The sequence below is a fragment of the Chamaea fasciata genome, unplaced genomic scaffold (genome assembly GCF_029207755.1).
Source record: "Chamaea fasciata isolate MVZ Bird 193981 ecotype frontalis unplaced genomic scaffold, bChaFas1.0.hap1 SCAF_5, whole genome shotgun sequence".
Taxonomy (NCBI): Eukaryota; Metazoa; Chordata; class Aves; order Passeriformes; family Sylviidae; genus Chamaea; species Chamaea fasciata.
The window spans coordinates 7,507,959-7,527,698 of NW_027094090.1; the positions used below are offsets into that span (position 1 = coordinate 7,507,959).

At 39.7% G+C, this 19,740-nt stretch overlaps 1 protein-coding gene across 1 annotated transcript in view; it reads left to right on the top strand.

Annotated features, from left to right (window-relative positions):
* ELAPOR2 (endosome-lysosome associated apoptosis and autophagy regulator family member 2) overlaps window positions 1–15,306 on the top strand; it is a 53,952-nt gene extending 38,646 nt beyond the window's left edge. The window contains exons 15-21 of the mRNA XM_066182767.1: window positions 621–810; window positions 4,035–4,131; window positions 5,262–5,363; window positions 7,680–7,806; window positions 8,548–8,726; window positions 9,400–9,565; window positions 12,144–15,306. Coding sequence (XP_066038864.1) covers window positions 621–810; window positions 4,035–4,131; window positions 5,262–5,363; window positions 7,680–7,806; window positions 8,548–8,726; window positions 9,400–9,565; window positions 12,144–12,203 — 921 coding nt within the window. The 3' untranslated portion in view covers window positions 12,204–15,306. The remainder of the gene's footprint in view (window positions 1–620; window positions 811–4,034; window positions 4,132–5,261; window positions 5,364–7,679; window positions 7,807–8,547; window positions 8,727–9,399; window positions 9,566–12,143) is intronic.
* Window positions 15,307–19,740: the final 4,434 nt, after the last annotated feature.

Genomic DNA, 19,740 nt, shown 5'->3' on the forward strand with positions numbered 1-19,740 from the left:
TGTGGATCATGTCTTCACTTTCCCAAACTACTACAATGGTCCTACAGTACAACCAACCATATGATTAGGTGGTGAGTGCCATACATTGTGTTAGGAAAACTGAATCTGGTAATTTGTCTTTCATTGCCGTTGCTCTGATTCTAGCATTGATCTTGACATATGACATTAAAGCAGCCTTGAAGGCTATATATCTGTTTAGGGATTTCATGTATTTGTGATTTGAAAATATTTTATCTGGATTAAATCCCAAATAAAGAGGTATTCTACGGTATATTATGTAAAGGCAAGGGAAATAGGGTTTTCCTTTGCGAGTCATTTTACTATGCTCTGCAAGTAAACACTGTGCTGTCAAGATAAACAGAGAAGGGTGCTCCACACTACAGATTTCTGATACGACACCTGCCAGAGGTGACGTATTTTTGACTCTATACAAGGTTTGACAATGGCACAGTTTGTTGTGGTTTGTCCCTCTTACAAGACACATAGAGACATCAACTTGTTATAAGGTAATTAATCTCATCCAGTTGACAATCAGGAAGTTTGCAATGTCTCTCTTCTCAAACTTTTTCACATCTTACCAACAACCAACAGCTTCTCCCTTTTTTCCTGATTGTCCACAGGGGAAGAAGATGGCAATTTGCACTGACAATATCACAGATGTTACTCTGAAGGACATGGTTGCAGAATCAGAAGATTTTTCCAATTTTGTGGGAGCTTTTGTCTGTCAGTCCACCATCATCCCATCAGACAGCAAGGGCTTCCGAACAGCCCTGGCTCTGCAGTCCAACAGCCTTGCTGACAGGTTCTTAGGTACATGGCTTGTCTTGTTGTTGTGAATGTACTCACATGTATTTAGGGCTGCAGAGTAAATCCTTCTTGGCTCCGCAGCTGCATTAATTTGAGGGAAGAGTGAAGGGGCAGCCCAAGATCAGTCTGAAAGTGTTCCTGAACTGTGAACCAACTCTGCACAGATGCCTTTGTGTTTTGCTGATGTTTCAGTTCAGCTGATGGCTGGAGGAGAAGAGTAAGGGCTGTGCACATTTTTAGTTTTCTATTTCTGTGTTATTCACTCTTCATCGTGCTTGGTCTGGTGGGTCTGATGGTGCATAGCATTTCAGCATAAAAATCTGGAGAGTGTAATTAAAAAGCACTGGTTTTCTTTTATGTTCTGTCCCTACCTCACTCAGGGCAAGACCAATGACTGTGATAGTTACATTAGTTCAAGCGTTTCTGCCCGTGCCAAAATCCCACTTGGGCAATTTTGGAAGAAGAAACTGATGTGGGGATATAATTAAGCAAAGAATCAGGAGGCTTAGGGCAGCACATGACTGTGCACATCATTAAGTTTTACATTGGTCCAGCTCACAAGTTCCCAGAATCTGAGGCCAGATGAGACAATGAAGTCATTTGGTCTGCTCACCTATCCATTACAGTCACTGAGTGTTTGTACTTTCTCCCTGGCCCTGAGCCCAGAAACTTATGTTTGACAAAAGCACATCTTTGGAAGAGCATTCAACCTGGACTTTTAAGACTGCCAGAAATAACAACTTTGCCACAGTCAGTGGTATTTTTTTTCCACTGGTCAAACACCATCTCTGTGTTTGTTTTTAAATCAGGCTTGTATCCTATTTAAATTTGCCTGACTTCAGTTTTCAGCTCTTGCTTTTTATTAGTCTTTCTCCAGATCGCACCAACATTTTCCTTCTTGAAGAAATATTTTGTGTATTGGAATCATCACACCTTTCAGATAAATTAAGTAGACCAAGTTCTCCTAATTGTCTTGCTGAAGCTCAAGCAAGGTGCTCTTTCTTGAGCACCTGAATAACTTTTGAGGCTCTTTCTACACATTCCATAACTTTTTATATTTTCTTAAAGCATAGAATGGAATAGTATTCTAGAATTTAATTTGTTATGATGGCAATAAAAATCACTTTTGTATTTGGAATCCTTGCACCCTTCTTTCTCCAAACTTAAAGTATTTCATGATGGCTTCTTGGATCTGATATCCACTCTGGATGTTTTTTCAAAGTTACAGTTTCCAAGGGAAAAATCTCTCTTTCTTAAGACTTCAATTCTTGCTTGTATTGAGTTTGTTTGGGACCATCTTACCAAGTGAACCGAGCAACCAAGTTGCTCTGTATTTTATTTTTAATCCTCTTAATCTTTGTCTCATCTTCACACTTTACCAGCATGGATTATACAGTTACTTGCAGATCCCTGATGTTAATCTTGCATTTTTACACTTCAATATTGATGCCTAGAGAAGCCTGGAGACATCTCACGTTTGATGACACTTTCCCATGGCCAGATAATTTTATAATGACTTAGCTAAGTAGTTTTTAATGCAGAGCATGCGCTTAATTGATAGTACACTGGTAACTTTTTAATTAGAATCTCATGTGGTAATTAGTGAAATACTTGATAATTTTACATCACTTTCTTTATCAACCAAGTTCATCAGCACTCAAGGAATGAGATCAGATTTGTTCAACAAGAGAGGTTCTTCATAAATTCTTGTTGACTTTCTCTCATTGTATATCTGTCAGTGAACTGAAACCCATTTTCCATCACCGTTGTTTTATCTCATCATGGGAGCCACATTGTAATCCAGGTCACCATATCCACTCTCCATGAGTCTTTTGACAATTCACTGTCATCAAAAGCTCTGTTAAAGGTCACTCTTAGGTATGGGTTTCTAGTTCACAAACATTCACGCCAGTAAACGCCAATATTGTCTCCTGCCACAGGAGGAATGAGGGCAGTCATTGCCTTGAAAAACAAGGAGATAGTACTGATTTTTTTCTAATACTTAGAAAAGAGGCCAAGCTCTTCTGGTGCTTTTTTTAAAATCTCAGTTGCTAAATTTTAAAACGGTTGAAGTTTGCCTTTCCTAACATAGCAAGGATGTGGACCTGCTGAATTGAGTCCAGAGCAGGCCAAAACATGGTCAGAGGACTGATCACTCCTCCTGGGTGACAGGCTGAGAGACTTGTGATTGTTCCGCCTGGAGAAGAGAAAGCTTCAAGGAGATTTTAGAGCATCTTCCAGTACCTAAAGGGGCTGCAAGAGAGCTGGAGAGGGATTTTTTTACTAGGGGATGTAGTGACAGAACAAGGGAGAATGTCTTCAAACTTAGAGAGAGTAGGTTTAGGTTAGATATTAGGAAGAAGTTCTTCCCTGTGAGGGCGGTGAGACAGTGGCACAGGTTGCACAGGGAAGCTGGGGCTTCCAACCCATATCATTCTGAGTCTGTGATTCTATGAACTGTTTCAAGAACAAGTGGAAAACTTTCTTCAGTCTTTTCACCACTTTCTGATCACTAGCACTTCTTCTTGTTCTATCAGTTTTTGACTCCCTAGAAGGATTTAGCCCCCTTTGTACAACTCCGTCTTCTGAAATGTTGCCGTGGAGCACCAATATTTTCTGTCTTCTTTGGTTCATGGGGTTGGAAGGATCTCTAAGAATTTTGGTTACTCGCATTTTCCTCCTTTTCAGTTTTTGCCCAAAATCCATGTAGTTCACACACCAGCCTGTCATTTGTTCCAAAATGTGCCATCAAGGCTTACGTATGATTCCATAATCCTTCTGAGTCTTGTTATTTCATCTCCCACAGAACTGCAAATTTCTCAGGTCATTACATGGTTTTGATGTGTGAGGGTTATACACTCAAGGCATATGCTCTGAGTGGTTGCATCAGATATCAGCAGTTCTTTGCCAGCCTAAATTATTTTATGTTTCTTTAATATCCAATGATTGCTTTAAATTAATATAAAAGAATAATAAATACTTACTCCAGTGTTACACTGGGTTTTTTTTTAATTTAGCTATATCTACATGAGGAAATCAGACTATATGAGGAACATATATATACGCAAAGTTTAGTTAGAAAAAAGCGTGTGTAATGTACAGTAATGCCATTAAGTGCTATTAAGTGAGACCTACACCTTTCAGACTGAGAAAATATTACATGTAGACCCCTCAAAAATCCTTTCATAGTTTGCTTCTTTTTTTTTTTTTTATTTCTTACATTTTAGGAGCTACTGTAAAAACAACACTGGAGAGTATCACCATCAAGTCAGATATGTTTCCTCCCTCTCCAAGCAAAATACTGGATGTGCATTTCTTTTACAAGTAGGTAAAGAATGCTGCTTATTGCTGTCAGGTGTCTTCATGTGTTTAAGGGAAAGTAAAACTGTGAGGGGGGAATCTATAACCCACCTTTAATCTTTTCTGCTTTTATCAGTATCTGCCTGATATTAATTGACACATTTAAGATCATCTTATAAAATCAGGAAACTCTGTTTACTCAAATCCAAATTAGGCTTGATCCATAGGAAGTGCTACTAGAGTTTTGGTTCATCCAGATGCCACTTTCAGTGTTCTGTTACTTTCCATATTTTCTCCTATATGACTTTGAAATGTCCACTTCTGGTTGCATATTTTCTTCGCTTTCACTTGTGTTTACTTTGATGCTACAAGAAAGGACTAATCAAGATTTAAAGTAATTGTTTCAACATGCACAGTAACTAGTATGCTTTTCCCATTATTCACTCTTCTCCATAAAAAGAATGCCTCAGTTTGGGTAGGAAGTAGCCCAAAGATCAGCTCAGTTCAGATGTCTACATGCTGGTTTTTATGTCAGCTGTATTTCTAAGCTGGTAGTTAATTGCATATGGAACTTTGGATATCAGCACTTCATGCTTATGTGAATACTTGAATTATGTGTCTGATTCTGCAAACTGAACCCCACACCAGTGACCCTCCTTTGAGCATATTATGAACTTGGTTTACAATGTCTATCATGCTGGAATAATATTTTTTTAAAAATCGCCTTTGCTCTGTGCTATTTCATGACAGTTTGGTTCTCAGGTTGCTAGTGCTAGGCTGGAAGTGAGCCATCAGAACTTCTCCAGCGGAGTAACAAACCAACCACAGCACCTGTGATTCTCCTTTTCAATCCTTCTATTCTGTTTTGTGGGAAAGTTCGCTCCTTGATGCAGCAGATTCCAAACTAGCCAGAAAACCAGAGCAGTTCCCTGAGTAGCATCTCAGGGCAATTTGAGATTTAAAAGAATTGGTGAGGCCTACCCTGATTCTGTTGCTCTTTCTTTTCTTTTTCTTTTCAGCTGGCAATGACAAAAGCACCGTGTTAAGGGTATTTTGTTAGTATTGCAGCTGCATGAGTGTTTACAGACCTATGAAAGAGCAATATCTATTTAAAGTAGTGGAAATATGTTACTTTTCTTCTGGTTTGCCATTAGGTCTTCAACAGTGACAACCTCCTGTGAAAATGGCCGTGCAACTGTTGTGACAATGAGGTGCAACCCCAACAAACCAGACCAAGGAGAGCTTTCTGTGCCCAGGTATTTCAGTCTTTGAGTCCTAGTAGTGCCAAAAAGCCTTTGCTCCTCAGGTAATCTTTGCAAAACTCATTAGTCTTTTTATATTACAATATAATAGCAATGAGGAGTGCTCTCTCCATCATCAGTCACTTGTTTCTCCTAGGTGTCCATCAGCTTCTAGCAGACAAACTGGTTGTGTTTAGGCTGTGTGACAGGTTGTTCTGAGCTTAAACACAAAATAAAATGCAGTGATGTTTTCTTGTCTTCACTTCTCCTTTATTTCAGTTCCTTATTTTAATCTTTGGCCTCCTGATTAGAACTGCCTAGTTGAGGCTTTGAGAGGTAGTTTCTCTTCCTTGATCTATAGCAGTGGCTAGGGAAAATTACTGTGTTGGGAAAAGAGCAATCTGTTCTAGGGACTTTGAAATCTGATGTTGCAATGCTTATGTGAGCCCTGACTGTCTATTTTATGTTTGGGATGTATTTATTTATGTGTTTCATTGCTGTATTTGACATTTTTTTCCCTTCAGTCTGATTTGAGGGACTTTAAAAAGCTTCTTTCTTCCAAAATCCTGTTTATGCCTGTAGAAACATAACTTAAGGCATAAGCATGATTGAAAAATTGCAGAGAAAAAAAAACAGTAAAAGAATCAATTCTATTACTCTTTAGCGACACACTGTGATTTTTCAGAAGCTTCCTTCTACTCTGATAACTCTTTTCTTTGGTTTTTGAGGCCCATTTTTGTCTGTTTGGATGTTACTACAAATCTGCTGATAGCTCTCTCACTCATCCTCCTTCCCAAAAGCTAAGTCCTTTTCCCAAAAGTTAACAGTGTGAGAAGTGTGGGATATTTGACCCCTGTCCCTCTCAGGACACACAAACTGTGCTTGCCTGAATGAAGGAAGAGTAGAGTCTTCTTCACAGGTGATGGGTGAGTGACTGATATTTGAACACCTCTGGAGATGCTTACCCCATTTTCTGAGGGACCTGTCCCACTACAAATTATGCGGGGCAATAAGCCACTTTCGGCTTCTGTGTGAAAATTCTTCAGGTGTTCTTCCAGTGCCGAATTCATTCTTCATGATGTGAACTGTGATAAAGCACAGGAGTGAGGGAGGAACAATCTACCTTGCTTTTGAAAGTGTGAGCATGGACTGAAATGGCACACAGCTGACACATGTACCTTATCACAGTTCATGTTGACTTCTCCTTTGCTATCCCCCTTTGATTAGCTCAGCAGTCAGCTGTTTCCACACAGTGAGTTATTAGATATATGTCAAATAATGTAACTCCTTGATCCTCCAGGCATGGTGTTTCGTATCACATGAAGCTACAGTATAAGATGAAAGCAGTTGAGGAGAAAGGTCTGTCAGTGCTCTTGCCATGTAGGTTGGAAAAATGCTCCATAATTCGCAGAGGAATGTACCTGTTGTCAGGTATTCAAATCTGGATAAGCCAGAATGGGCTTTTAGGGATGGGGATTTTTCAGTACTTCAGATCAGGATATCAGGTTTCCAGATGATACAGAACAACACAACTTTAAATGCATTTTTTTCCTGTATAAACATATTTCATATTTACATGACCAAACTTCTTGCATGGCCTTTGGCCGTTGCTGCTGTTAGACCTGATGTGATTGTCAGTAACAAAATCTATGTGCCTGTCCTGCCACTGCCAATACAACTTTCTTCTGCAGGCTGAATACAAAATAGGCCATTAGTTTTTCTTGGAGTAAGAGGAGCTGTTATCTCTTCGTTAACTGGTGAACATCCTTCTAGTAACTAACCATGACTGGACAAGTCCATTCCATATGGACTAAATCACCCAGATGTCATTAGAACAACAGCAGGAACCAGATAGCAGCATTCACATGGAACAGCCACCCTGTGCAGGAGAAGAGTGATGGAGCCCTCTCCTCTCTCCTCTCTCCTCTCTCCTCTCTCCTCTCTCCTCTCTCCTCTCTCCTCTCTCCTCTCTCCTCTCTCCTCTCTCCTCTCTCCTCTCTCCTCTCTCCTCTCTCCTCTCTCCTCTCTCCTCTCTCCTCTCTCCTCTCTCCTCTCTCCTCTCTCCTCTCTCCTCTCTCCTCTCTCTCCTCTCTCTCCTCTCTCCCTCTCTCTCTTTTAGATTTGTCAGCTCAACACCTGTTTTCACTTGAGAAAGCACTTTACAGACCAGGAAAAATTCTTCCCCCAGATTCTTCCATCTGCTGACCTAATGGATGTTTACCCATTTCTTTTACTTCCCATTCCCACTCTTCAGCAGCAGAACATGGATGAGCATACAAACCCCAGAGTGTTGCTTTCATCACTGATAACTGAGCTCTACTCTCCTTGTAGCTCGTGCCCCGCGGGCACCTGCGATGGATGCACGTTCTACTTCCTGTGGGAAAGTGCAGAAGCTTGTCCACTCTGCACAGAGCAAGACTACCACGAGATTGAAGGAGCCTGCAAAAAAGGATTTCAGGTACAGGACCCTTGTCTCCAAGTTAAATGGGCTCATTCGGGTGTAACTTGGACTCCTTGTTGAAATCTGCTGTGCAAATTGCTCTCTAAGTGGGTTGGAAGATCTCAGCCCAGGCTCTGAGCTGGCTTGGATGCAAGCTGAGGGAGGAGCTCTGTTGAGAGTCAGGAATGTTTGTGTCAATGGCAGTGTGGTTCCTGTAACAGAGCTGGCATGTGCTGACCAGCTGTGTGAGTAAGGATGTGAGCTCTCAATGCATTCATACATGCAGGACAGTTATTTCTGAATAATGGAGTGCCCAAAAGACTGCAGTTCTTTCATAGTCATAAACATCAGGGGCAGGCTAGGAAGGGTTTCCAAATATCAGTTCATAAATTCATCCTACTTGCTTGCAATGTTTTTTGCTGCTGGCTTCTCTAGTCAAATATTAGGAAGTCCTTCCACAGGTTCAGACTGTCCTGTTGATCAATAGCTCCTGTGCAGGCACAACTTATTCCCAATAAGCTTTCCAGCCCATATTGTGTCACGTGGAGAGCTATACAGAGGAGGAAATCCTTTTGCCATGCCTGAACCTGCAGGCACAAGCAAGGGGATGACTGGTTAGACAAAAAAAAACCTGAAAACCTGATGTCTGAAAACCTGAATGATGCGTTTTGGTTTGCTTTCATGGAAAAGTTATCTGACCTTTCTACCTCAGAATAGCTTGCTTTCTGTAAGTCTAGACAGTTCTCTCTTTTCCTACAGGAAACCTTATATGTATGGAATGAGCCAAAGCATTGCATTAAAGGAGTTCCCTTGCCGGAAAAAAGGACCAGCACTTGTGAAACAGTGGATTTTTGGCTTAAAGTTGGAGCTGGTGTTGGTGCTTTCACAGCTGTTCTGCTCATAGCCTTGACTTGCTATTTTTGGAAGAAGAACCAGAAGTAAGTACTGCAAATTGTGTTCTATATAAAAGTTAGCTAAAAGCTTGATGGAGTGACTTTTCCTGCATCTGACTTCATGACATTATTGATGAGAAGTACCTTGTAGGATCAATCCATTCATACACCAAGTTGATGTTTCTTCTGTCAATGGTGGCTGTAAAAAATTCTGGTGACTAAAGTATAGAACGTCCGCAGTAATTTGGAATGGCATAATTTCCCAATAGGAACTGTCTCTAACCCTTGAGAGTTTGAAGTTGATTTTAGGTTCTGAAGCAACATGTCTTTCTCTAGCTCTGAAGACCAGAAGGGTGTCTTTAGTGTAATTAGTCCTTTTCAGCTTGGTGAAAAGTTGGGTTCCTGACCATATTGCTTAGTTTTGTTTTGGTTGTTGCCCCAACCAGCACTTCCTCTTGCAGGAAGCCCTCTTGACCTCCCCATGGTCTTTTGGGAAAACAGCGTTCTTTTATAAGAATAGAGGACTAGTTGGAGAGCAGGAGCTCAGTGTATTGGTAATACTATTTTGGTTACATATTTTAAATGATTGAAAAGTATCTAATTTCCACTACCTCAGAAGTAACTATGTGGGAGGACTGCAGACAACCTAAATTACAAAAACCCTGAGTATGGGACATTTGAGAAAAAAATTTATTCCTGTGTGGCTTTTTATCTTCAGGCTGGAGTATAAATATTCCAAATTAGTGATGACAGCAAACTCAAAAGAGTGTGAACTGCCAGCTGCTGACAGCTGTGCTATAATGGAAGGAGAAGATAATGAAGAAGAAATAGTATATTCAAATAAGCAGTCACTGCTGGGGAAGCTCAAATCCTTGGCAACAAAGGTGAGTAGTAATTACCAATATTAATGTTAAAAATAATTATTACCTTTATTTATTACTGGATGTGATGAGTCTTTGATGCTAATTTCACAGCAGGGCAGCCTCCCACACACACCTCATCCAGTCCATAGTGATCTGCTGAAATCTAGTCTGGATAAAATTAAGAAATGTTGTAAGGTTTTGGTAAATGCTCCTTCCTCCACAGAGAGATTTCAGTAGCATTTTTTATTGCATGGGTGACACCAGAAAAAAACAGTTAATGTCAGGGAGAACCTTTTTGCCCACAATCCTCCCAGGCACATCTGCTGCTGAGGCAAACACAGCTATTAGAGATACAAAAAATTAACATTGGCAACACAGCCACCAGCCAGCTGCTTGCAGCTCACCTGAGCTGGCTTCATGGCTGCCTGGAGAACCATAATTTTGAGTAGGATTCAGTTGAAGAGGAAGCATCAGCTTCAGCCTGTTGCCCAACATGGCAGCCTCTTCCATTTCAACACCAAAAAAGCATTTTTTTCCTGCAGTATATGTGATGTGGATTGTTGCATGTCTGAATTGAGAGCACCAAAGTGTTTGGTGTCCTTAGAACATTTCTGAGAGGACCCACGGAGGGCTGTCATGGTAGATCCCAAAAGCTCTTTGGTCTTTGTTCCAAATGCCTCAAAATCTGTGCTATGGAAAGGGTAGTGTTGTCTCTAAGGGATTCCAGTGGGGGCATCTGTTATGATAGGATAAAGGCAAATGACATTTTCCCTCTCAAGCAGTTTTGTTGAAGTGAGTTTCTTAGAAAGTCGCTTACAAGATAATAATAAAAATTAATTTTAATACATTGTACTGCAGTTTATTGTCCAAATAATATCTCTAGATGTTGAATTTTGAGAGTTTTTTCCTTGTACCTTTTTTTTCTTTCTGTGATTGAGTGCAAAGTAATTAAAACTTGTGTGCTGCCTGTTTTTTCCCTTAATATTCTCTTCTTTTCATTCTTTTACTTTTTTATTTGATAGTGTCCTCTTGCCACACTACCTGCTCCTCAGATATCCCTCCTAGGAGAAGTTACCATTGCACAGATAATGTGCAGAACTTTCCCTTGACCCCAGCCTGACTATTTGTCCTGCAAAATCAATATTGTGTCTTGTGGAAAGGGGCAGAAATTCAATATTAATTCTTAATTCAATAATGAGAATATTGAAAATGTAAATAAAATCAAATCACATAAAATTTTTTGGTGATGTTGCAAAAATAGAAGTAAGCTGTAGTACTTCAATATTCAGACAACTTGAATGTCTACTTGGGAGTGTTTTAATGTTTCTATATCCACTGTAGCAGGCCTCCTGAGTGTTCTCTCCTTTTTCAACAAGCTTGTCAGATATTTCTGAGCTTGTTCCTTATACTGCTAGATAACAATAGCTGGCAAACTCGACTTCCAGTACCTCATTAGCTTTCTCAGCTCTGTGTCCCGTATCCCTGCAGATAACTCAAATGTAATATATATTTATGGAAAACAAATGTTATAGGCATTGCTTTTCATTTATGCAGAAGATGAAGAAATTCATGTCCTGCTACATATGCATGTAAAATACAGAAAAAAAATATATGGAGGGGAGAAAAAGGAGAAATGTAAAATGAGAGAGAAAAAGGATCTGCAGTATCCTAACTATATGTTTAAGCTTCAGGCTATGGAATTTCTGCCAGCGCGTCACAAAGATATCAGTGGGTTTGAGTACCCCAGGGATTGAGGGCTAGGTCTGTAATATAGAAAGGGATTACTTATTTTTAATGAGAAGATAGAAGCCAAATAACTACAAACCTGCTCATATTGGTGGCTGTTGTCTCCAACACCACAATATTAGGCTCTTCAGAACACATATTTTTCACTAGACTAGCATAGGACAGTTTCTTCCCTTATTTCTCATGTCTGCACCAGGCTGTCCTGATCTGTGTGAGATAGCTTTAAAAATCTGATAATGAAGGTAGTTTTGGACAGTTTGCAAACTCTTTGGGTGCGTATGTCCACATTTCTCATTCACCCTGATTCCTGCTGGCCAGATAGCTGAGGTTGTCATCCAGCAAATGAAAACAGAGAGAAAACTCAACCCTCTAGCTCTGATTTTTGAGATGGCAAATTATTTGTAGACTTGTTTTGTCCTTTAGGTCTTTCAGAGGAGGTGTTGAGATTGGAATCCAGGAGCAAGTCAGTGGTGTTCACACTCACATGCTATGCTTCAAGCATTTTATATGTTGCAGGAAACACATTAATAAATGATAATAACCCTAGAGATGATTACCTTGCAATTCCCCAGCTCAGGCTACCTGTCCTATTCTATGAATATGAATGCAAACTTTCCCTGTACCCTCTAAAATAAGTACCATGAACAATAGCTATACCATAATTTTATTGGTTTTGCAAATTTTTACAGAGTTAGTAATGTTATTAAATATTAAAGGGTCAAACTGTGCACTTAATTACTGTATTAAAAGTGAAGTTTTGGGCAGAGGATAATGAGGGAAGAAGTGATTGTACTGACTGCTGGAGAGATTTTGAGGAAATTCAGTTGATGGGAACCTGTCTTTTCCATTGCAGGAAAAGGAAGATAACTTTGAATCTGTTCAGCTGAAATCTTCAAGATCCCAGAATATATGAAGAATTAATGCTGCCTTCAAAGAAACAAACCTAATTTCTATTTTTACAGGACCATATTTTAAACATATTCTGGCACACATTGTAGTGGTGATCTTGGTGAGAAATGCTTGGCCATTTAGGAGGAAAGAAGACAGGAAGCAAACCAGAAAATTGGATTGCCTTACCATGTGATTGAGTATCTTGCCAAAAAAAGAAAGCAGATGCTTGGATTCCATACTGGGAATGAAATTCAACTCAGGAAGAGATATACATACTGCAAATAACATAAATTCTTTGCATTCACCTGGGCAACACTCAGGCCTGCCATATGATTTGTAGGTACCTTTTGTTTCCTTCTCACTCCTTCTGCGCATATTCCTAAGGAATGATTTTCAGAGAGGCCTGCAACCTCCTGCAAAAGTTGTGTGTTGTTGTTTACTGGCATAACTGTGAGTCTCTCTTGAAATCAAAATTGGGAATGGTACTCGGAATGAGCCTCAGGTGAGTTTTGAACTTTGGAAAATACTTTTGATTTTAATGCTTTGAAGGTCTGGATGGTCTGTGTTCACCTCTAATACAAGAGGAATTGTGTTGCACCTGCAAATTACACCCATTTTGGTGCCTAAGTCATGGCCATCAGTGTTGGAGTAAAGCCTAGTGCTATTAAATTTAAACTTAGTAACAACTGTTGTGTGAATTGTAGGTCTGGGCCCATGAGTTTATAGGCAGTAGCAGGTTCAAACTCTTTAAAGAGATGTAAAGTGGTACCTACAGTGCAAATTTCTCTTGTCCCTCTCTGTGGAAGCTTGTCCTTTCAAGAGAGGTCATTGGCAGATTCAGTGTCCTCCCCTGGGCTGTGTAAATGTCACTTTTCCCAGGGCTGGGAACCAGCAAAGCCTGAACTCTGGAGGTACAGCAAAAATCTCTACTTTTGGGATTCAGGGATCAGCTTTGTCAGTTGGGAGGCTTGTTGAAAATACCCAGCCTCCTTTATTCCTGGGCCCATGTGAGGAGGGGGAATGGATGGATGGATGGATGGATGGATGGATGGATGGATGGATGGATGGATGGATGTCCAGCAGAGCTGAGCATGCATTATGTACTTGCACAGCATCTAAATGCATCCTGTGTCAGTGCAAGTACCAGCTCTGGAGGAGTGGCACGAATTGGTCCCTTGGAAAGCTGGAGGCTAGGTGAACTTTTCCGTAAAATCAGCCACATTATAAGCATGTGATCATAATATCCACAGTAATAATTTCCTGAAATTCCCTCTGAGGTCGAACTCAAAGGAATCTGAAACTTAGGCAAAAAATATTTGAGTGAAATTATGCAAGACTTGTATAGAGCCAGAGAAAATGAGCAACGATTCTTGTGTTGACCTCTGGTCAGACTCATATTTCCATTACAGCAAATATATGTGAATTGTGGAATGCATCAAAACCAGAAAAGAGACATGGCAGAAATAGCCTTTTTACTATAAGGAATACAGATTTTTGATTTTATATGACTGAGCTAGGTCTATCAATAAAAGAGGGCCCACTTTTAAGTAAAATTTAAATTGAACTGAATTTTCTGCAGAAACTGAATTTTCTAGAGTATATTTTATTATACTCTAGATGTGGACAGAAATTTTATGAAATTCAGATTTTTTTTTCAATAGGGAAAATTCAGCTCTGTTATTTTATAGTTCCAGTCAAAGATCACACACTTTACTCTTTTGAGGGGAGATCCTTCAGGCATCTTAACCGAAGTGGTGTACATTTTCTGTTGGTCTTGAAAAGGCACTTCACTTTCCCAACAAAGATTTTTATGGGGTAATGTTGAATGTATATTAAATACACATTCCTTTTTGTATATTTTGTACCATTGCACACTTATTATTGTACATTGTATTTGTTGTCATGATGTCATTTATATATGGTTGTCAAAGATGATATGCTCACAGAGTAAATGGTTATGGCTTTGGGATTTCACTTCTTGGATCTTTTATGATGAGGGGTTTTATGTTGTTGATTTTTATTCAACTAGTGTGTTGTAGCATCAAAGATATATATCTGATGGACATTCATAAAATAAAGTAAAAATATATTTGAAATTTTGGACTTGAGATGTTTGGTGGCACTGCAGCCTTTCCTGAACATTGCAGGTCTTCAGTCATGAGTAGAGCTTTTCTTTGCCGTCAAATTGCATTTGTCTACGTCTCCTTTAATTTTTTCCCCTTCTCTCTCCAAATCTTTTCTCAGCTATAATTCCAATTCATTCTCCAGAACACCATTTGTTTTTTCATCACTGGACCCATATCTGTGTAATGCAGAAATGCCTTAATTTTGATGAACTATATTTAATTTGACTTAATACCACACAGGTTTCATTTGGTTCCCTTCTGTTTCCATTATATTTTCCAAATAAAATGGAATGGAATTTTTTGACAGCTGTGACAGACTTTCCTGTATGACTCTTCTCAGCTCTGCTTCCAGATCATTATATTGTTGAACATTCTCCCAGACAGTCCAGTGGTGCAGTGCTAACACAGTGGGATGCATACCAATACCATAGACATTATTTACCTTAAAATAAGCAAACTGCACTTTCCAACAATTAAGCAAGTGTAATCTGAACTATCTGAGCTGACTTCTGCTATTCTTTTCTTTCTGCTGAAGATGTAGTAGAGAGGGGAAGTTTCCATTTTCCCATAAGAGACAAATTTTGGAAGCCTTTAACAGTTCACTAAAAAATCAGCTGTCTGTGACCTATTCTAGTGCTCTGCCAAAATATACTTACAGCAACCTCCCCCTTTTTTTCCACATGGAATCACATTAGAAAACTGTTATTTGATGCCATAAAACAATGTGAATCAGTCTGTTACATGTTCAGTTGATTAAACGGAATACATTTCATTGCTGCATTTGCATGCTTTTCTTTGAAATCTGGAGTCAAGCAACTGAATCTCTTTGAGGATTAAGCACATTTTAGTGGTGTCTGTATAAATTATTGGCAAATTAGCAGAACATCATTGTCTCAGCTTTGACACTGCTTGCTAAGGGGGAAATGCACAAAGAATGTGTTTTGGCTTGGCTCTGATTGTTTTAGTTGGTGTTTGTAATACAGAATAGAATTGATTATGGTTTGGGGGAAACTGTGTGTCTTAGAGCCACAGCAGGAAATTCCTGAGTAGCTTCAATGATCTGTAATCTTTGTTCAAAGAAAGGATTTGTCTATTTGCTTTTGAAGAATAGGTTTTGGGATTCTTTGATAGTTGAGGGGAAAGTTTGCAGATTTTGTCCTTCCAGAGCCAGTAGTAGCTGTAAAATCAAGGTACTTAATTATAATCAGATAGCAGCAGGTGTCACCATTGAGGACCCAGTGGTTGTTGACTCTTCTCCAGCAGTGGCCAACACAGATGCTTCAATGGAAGTGTAGAAGCAGCTACAATTCATGCTGACACATCAGTGGGGATGACATTTCCTCCTCAGTGAGGAGTGCTGCTGGTTGGTCCAATCATGAAGCATGGAGGACTTAAATAGCTATTCTAGATAATATTCCACTTTTCTGGGAGGCATATTGAGTCCCTTACCACCCTCACAGTGTTTTCTCCTAGCATGTAATCTAAATATGCCCTGTTGTGGTTTGAAACCATTCCCTCTTGTTCTATTACTATCTGCCCATATAAAAAGAAACTTTTTTTAGAAGCCCCCTTAAGTACTGGAAGACTGCAATGAGGTGTCCCCAGAGCCTTCTCTTCTCAGTGAGAACCTCAAGAGGACTCTTGTGAAGTTCTACTTATCTTTGGTGGTGTTCTCTCTTAGTCTTTCCCCTTGTGTGCTACATTCACTGAATCCCTTGTTTTTATTTCTTGTTAAAGACTTCTGAACCGTGCTGCTTTGGTAAGATGTTAGGGGAGAGGAACAGAAATAAAAGGAAGTCAGGCTCATCCTAGAATATGCAGTGTGACATGCACAGTGACACCCCCGGTCCCCTGGCTGGGTGTGCCCACTCTGAAGTCACGCAGCAGGAACGAGGGACGCACAAGAATAGAGTTGATCACAGGCTGCCATTCTGTTTTGGTTGTTCCTCTGGATCTGTAGAGTAGGAGCTCATCAGGAAGAATTCTCTAAGGTCCGTGTACTGTGAGGCTGCTGCTGTAACAGCACCTAAAAGCCACATCAGGGTTTTGTGATGTGTATTTGCTACCCCATCCTCTTCCTCTTGCAAAATCAGCCCAGCCTGGTCCTACCCTTTTCTTCTTGCAGTAATAAAGCTCAGTTTTGCCTGTGTTTGTGTTGCTGGGAAGCTTTGAGGTGGCTCTGGATAAACAGCTCCTGCCCTTTATCTTGCAGACTTCAGGCATTAATGAGTAGGCAATGCACCATGGACATCAGACTGTATTTGGTGATGTGTTAAGGCTTTGTTTTGGTCTCCTTACTCTAATTGTACTAATTAGGTGAAAGATTGCAGTGGGAATCTCCTTAAACAGACATGAAATTTCTGGATGTGGTCAGGATATTTTGGACATCTTTTTTCTGATTTCTGGAATTTGTTCCATACTGGGAAGACATAATATATTTTAAATAGCTTTTGATTTTTAAATTTGAAAAGGCAGTTCATTTTTAAATTGGTTTGGCTATGAGTGGAACCAGCTGTGTTCAATTAATTAAGGAAAAGCAATCACTTGAAGAAAAAATATTTTGGTTTTCCACAGTTGACTTTGGCCTTGCTTTCAAAATTCATTAGAGATTTAAAAACCAAACAACTCTTCTAGAAAAACCAAACCACCAAAAAACACACCCAAACCTATGAACAAAGACAAAACCCCCACAAACCTTGTGTATTTCAGATTGACCTGCAATAAACTTTTTGAGTCTTACTTACTATTCTGCCAATAAATAAAAAAGTGATCAGTTTTTCACTAACCTTTCTGGAATTGTGATTTTTGTCAGAGAGCTGAGGTACTTGGGACTTCTGAATAAAAACCTAAAGTTTTCTTCAGTCTCCAGTTAGGCATTGTAGATGCTGGGTTAAGCCTTGCTCTCATCTGCAGCATTTCCTCTGATTTCGGCATTTTACTCCCGAGTGTGCGGGGCTCAGAGCAGTGTGGTTACTCTCAAGGCTCACAGTCAGAGTACTTGGGAGGAGCTGTGACAGGGCCCCCTCTTCTTTGAGGTGAATAGCTCAAATTTTTAGATCTCATGGGAGCAATAGACTAGAAAAGGTTTGTACTGTAAACTCAAGTTTTACACAAATGGGTGCAAAATCTATAAACTATTATAAATAGAGAAAGTAAAATAGTGATGTGAGACAACGGCAAAGAAAAAAAAATTTAATTCCCTTTCTTTAAAGTTTTTCAGGCCAGTATGGTGTGGAAAGCCTCTGCTTTGTCATTTTCCTTTTCTGTCCTGCTGTGTTTTGAAACTGGATTACTTCATCAGGCAATACCAAACAATCTGCATCTGTCGACATCCAGTGAAAAATAGTGAAAGGCTTTCAAGACAAAGCCAAATAAAGTACGAGAATGTCAGGAGCATTCAGTGGGGTTGGAAGTCCAGAGCTCTGCATATTTTGGTTATTGGGGTTTTTTTGTATGAAAACCCCACATGCAAGTGGCTTTCAATGCAACTAAGTATTCACAGCAGGTGTTCAGACACAGACACTGGGTCATTTTCTCAATAGTGCTATCAAAATGAATGAAAACTTCGGCACAGTGAGATCCTCACCGGCTATAAATTAACTTCAGTAATGCCAGTTTAGATTCTGGGGCTGGAATTCATCTGACACAATGCCTTAATTTTTAGTGCAAACTCTGTGATCTGAGCAAGCTGTGCTCGCCTTTATTTGGAGAGTTTCATCCCTGCCTGAAGTGTCTGCCTGAGATAAGCCAGGGGAATTATGTGTACTTCCTTCCACTGAGTACAAAAGAAGAGGGATTGACCATCTCAGATGTAGCTGTTTACTTTGTCCTTGTACACAATGAGTGTTGGATGAGGTGCGTTTGACCCTGATTGTGGCTTTCCATAAAAATTGAGAAGAAACTCTCCTCAGCCTAGGCATCTTTAAGAACTCCATAAAGATGAGAAATCATAATTATGGTCAGATATTCTCGCCTTTTGTCACACTGTGATCAGCCTCTTAGTCCACAAAAGAGCACACCAAAATCAGATAAATGTAGCTGCCCAACCTGAGGTGCTTTAAGAGGTCTTGATTTGGAAAGGAAGACTCCTGGCCTGTCAAAACTTGACCCTGGGCCCTGCATCACCGTGGGAAACAAGACTGAAACATCAGGCATGGCAGAGGCTGTGGAGAGGAAGAAGCTGAATGCAGAGCTCTGCCTGTAGGGTGGGCTGACCTATGGCTATTCTGGGGAAAATCACGGGAATTCCTGTTCTGGACAGATCCATGATGCAGAGGCTCAAATGGCTGCCTCTGACATGGAAGTGTTGACATCAAGAGGTTTTTGCTGGTGTACATGGGGATGTTTAGAAAAAACAAGCATCCATCTATGAGAAGGAATTTTAAGAACCTGCATCTTTAATTTTTGCATTCCAAATAACAGCTGCTTCCTTTTGCCAGTTCAGCCCTAAAGGATTTGCAGCTTTCCAGAAATGTGTGAAAATATCTGCAAGTGCAGGAGAATTGGGCTGCAGAGAACATGTACATCCCACACTATGTATCCATAATGTCTGACTTTCAAGCCTCGCTGATGTTGCCTTTGAAGTCAATGAGAATTTTGCTATTGACCTCAGCTGGAATGAGATCAATGGGAACAAGCCCTTAGGTAAATACGCTCAGGCACATTAATCAAAGGTGTGTTTATTTCCTTAATGACTTTTTGGACCTGGCAGAAGAGAGGATTTCAGATTGTTTCAATAGAGTGAGGGCAGCTTTCAGAGTGCAGTTTCAAAAGCTAGACTTTTAAGGTATTGTGCAATTGTCTAAGTAGGTGGTATGTGTGTCTTGAAGCATTTTGTTGGAACGCAAAGGTCACCCCAGAGACGTGTAAATGTCTCCTGCATTTCTCTTTTTTGACTTTCTGGTCTCTGTGGTGCTCCAATTACCTTTTACAGCACTGTTGATGCAGACAAGTTGAACCAGCTTTGTTTTGGCTGGAGGTATTAAACAGTCTTAGCTAATTTTCTGACAGATTTTCTTCCAATCTAATCTAAATTATTTTTGTTTTTATATGCTATTAATCCATTGTATGCATGACAGCATTTAGTTGTGCCAAATGAGTGAACCAGGAATAAATATTTTTTTTCTAATATCTCATTAATATGAAATTAGACATTTTCACTTTTGAAAATTACCCTATATTTTAATAACAGAAAGAGAAATTGAGATGCTTTAATGATGTGGGGGGTTTTTTAAGAAGAGGAAATTTCTGTGACCTTGAAAAAGCATTAATCATAAGCATATATATTGTGATATAGACTTTATAACACAGCACCAACCAACACACAAATACCTGTGTACACACACTCCAGACTTTATATCCTTTTTACCTAACCTCCTTCTCTAGAAAAATGTAATGACCTTGAGAGAGTAAGAAACAAAAATGAAACGATGC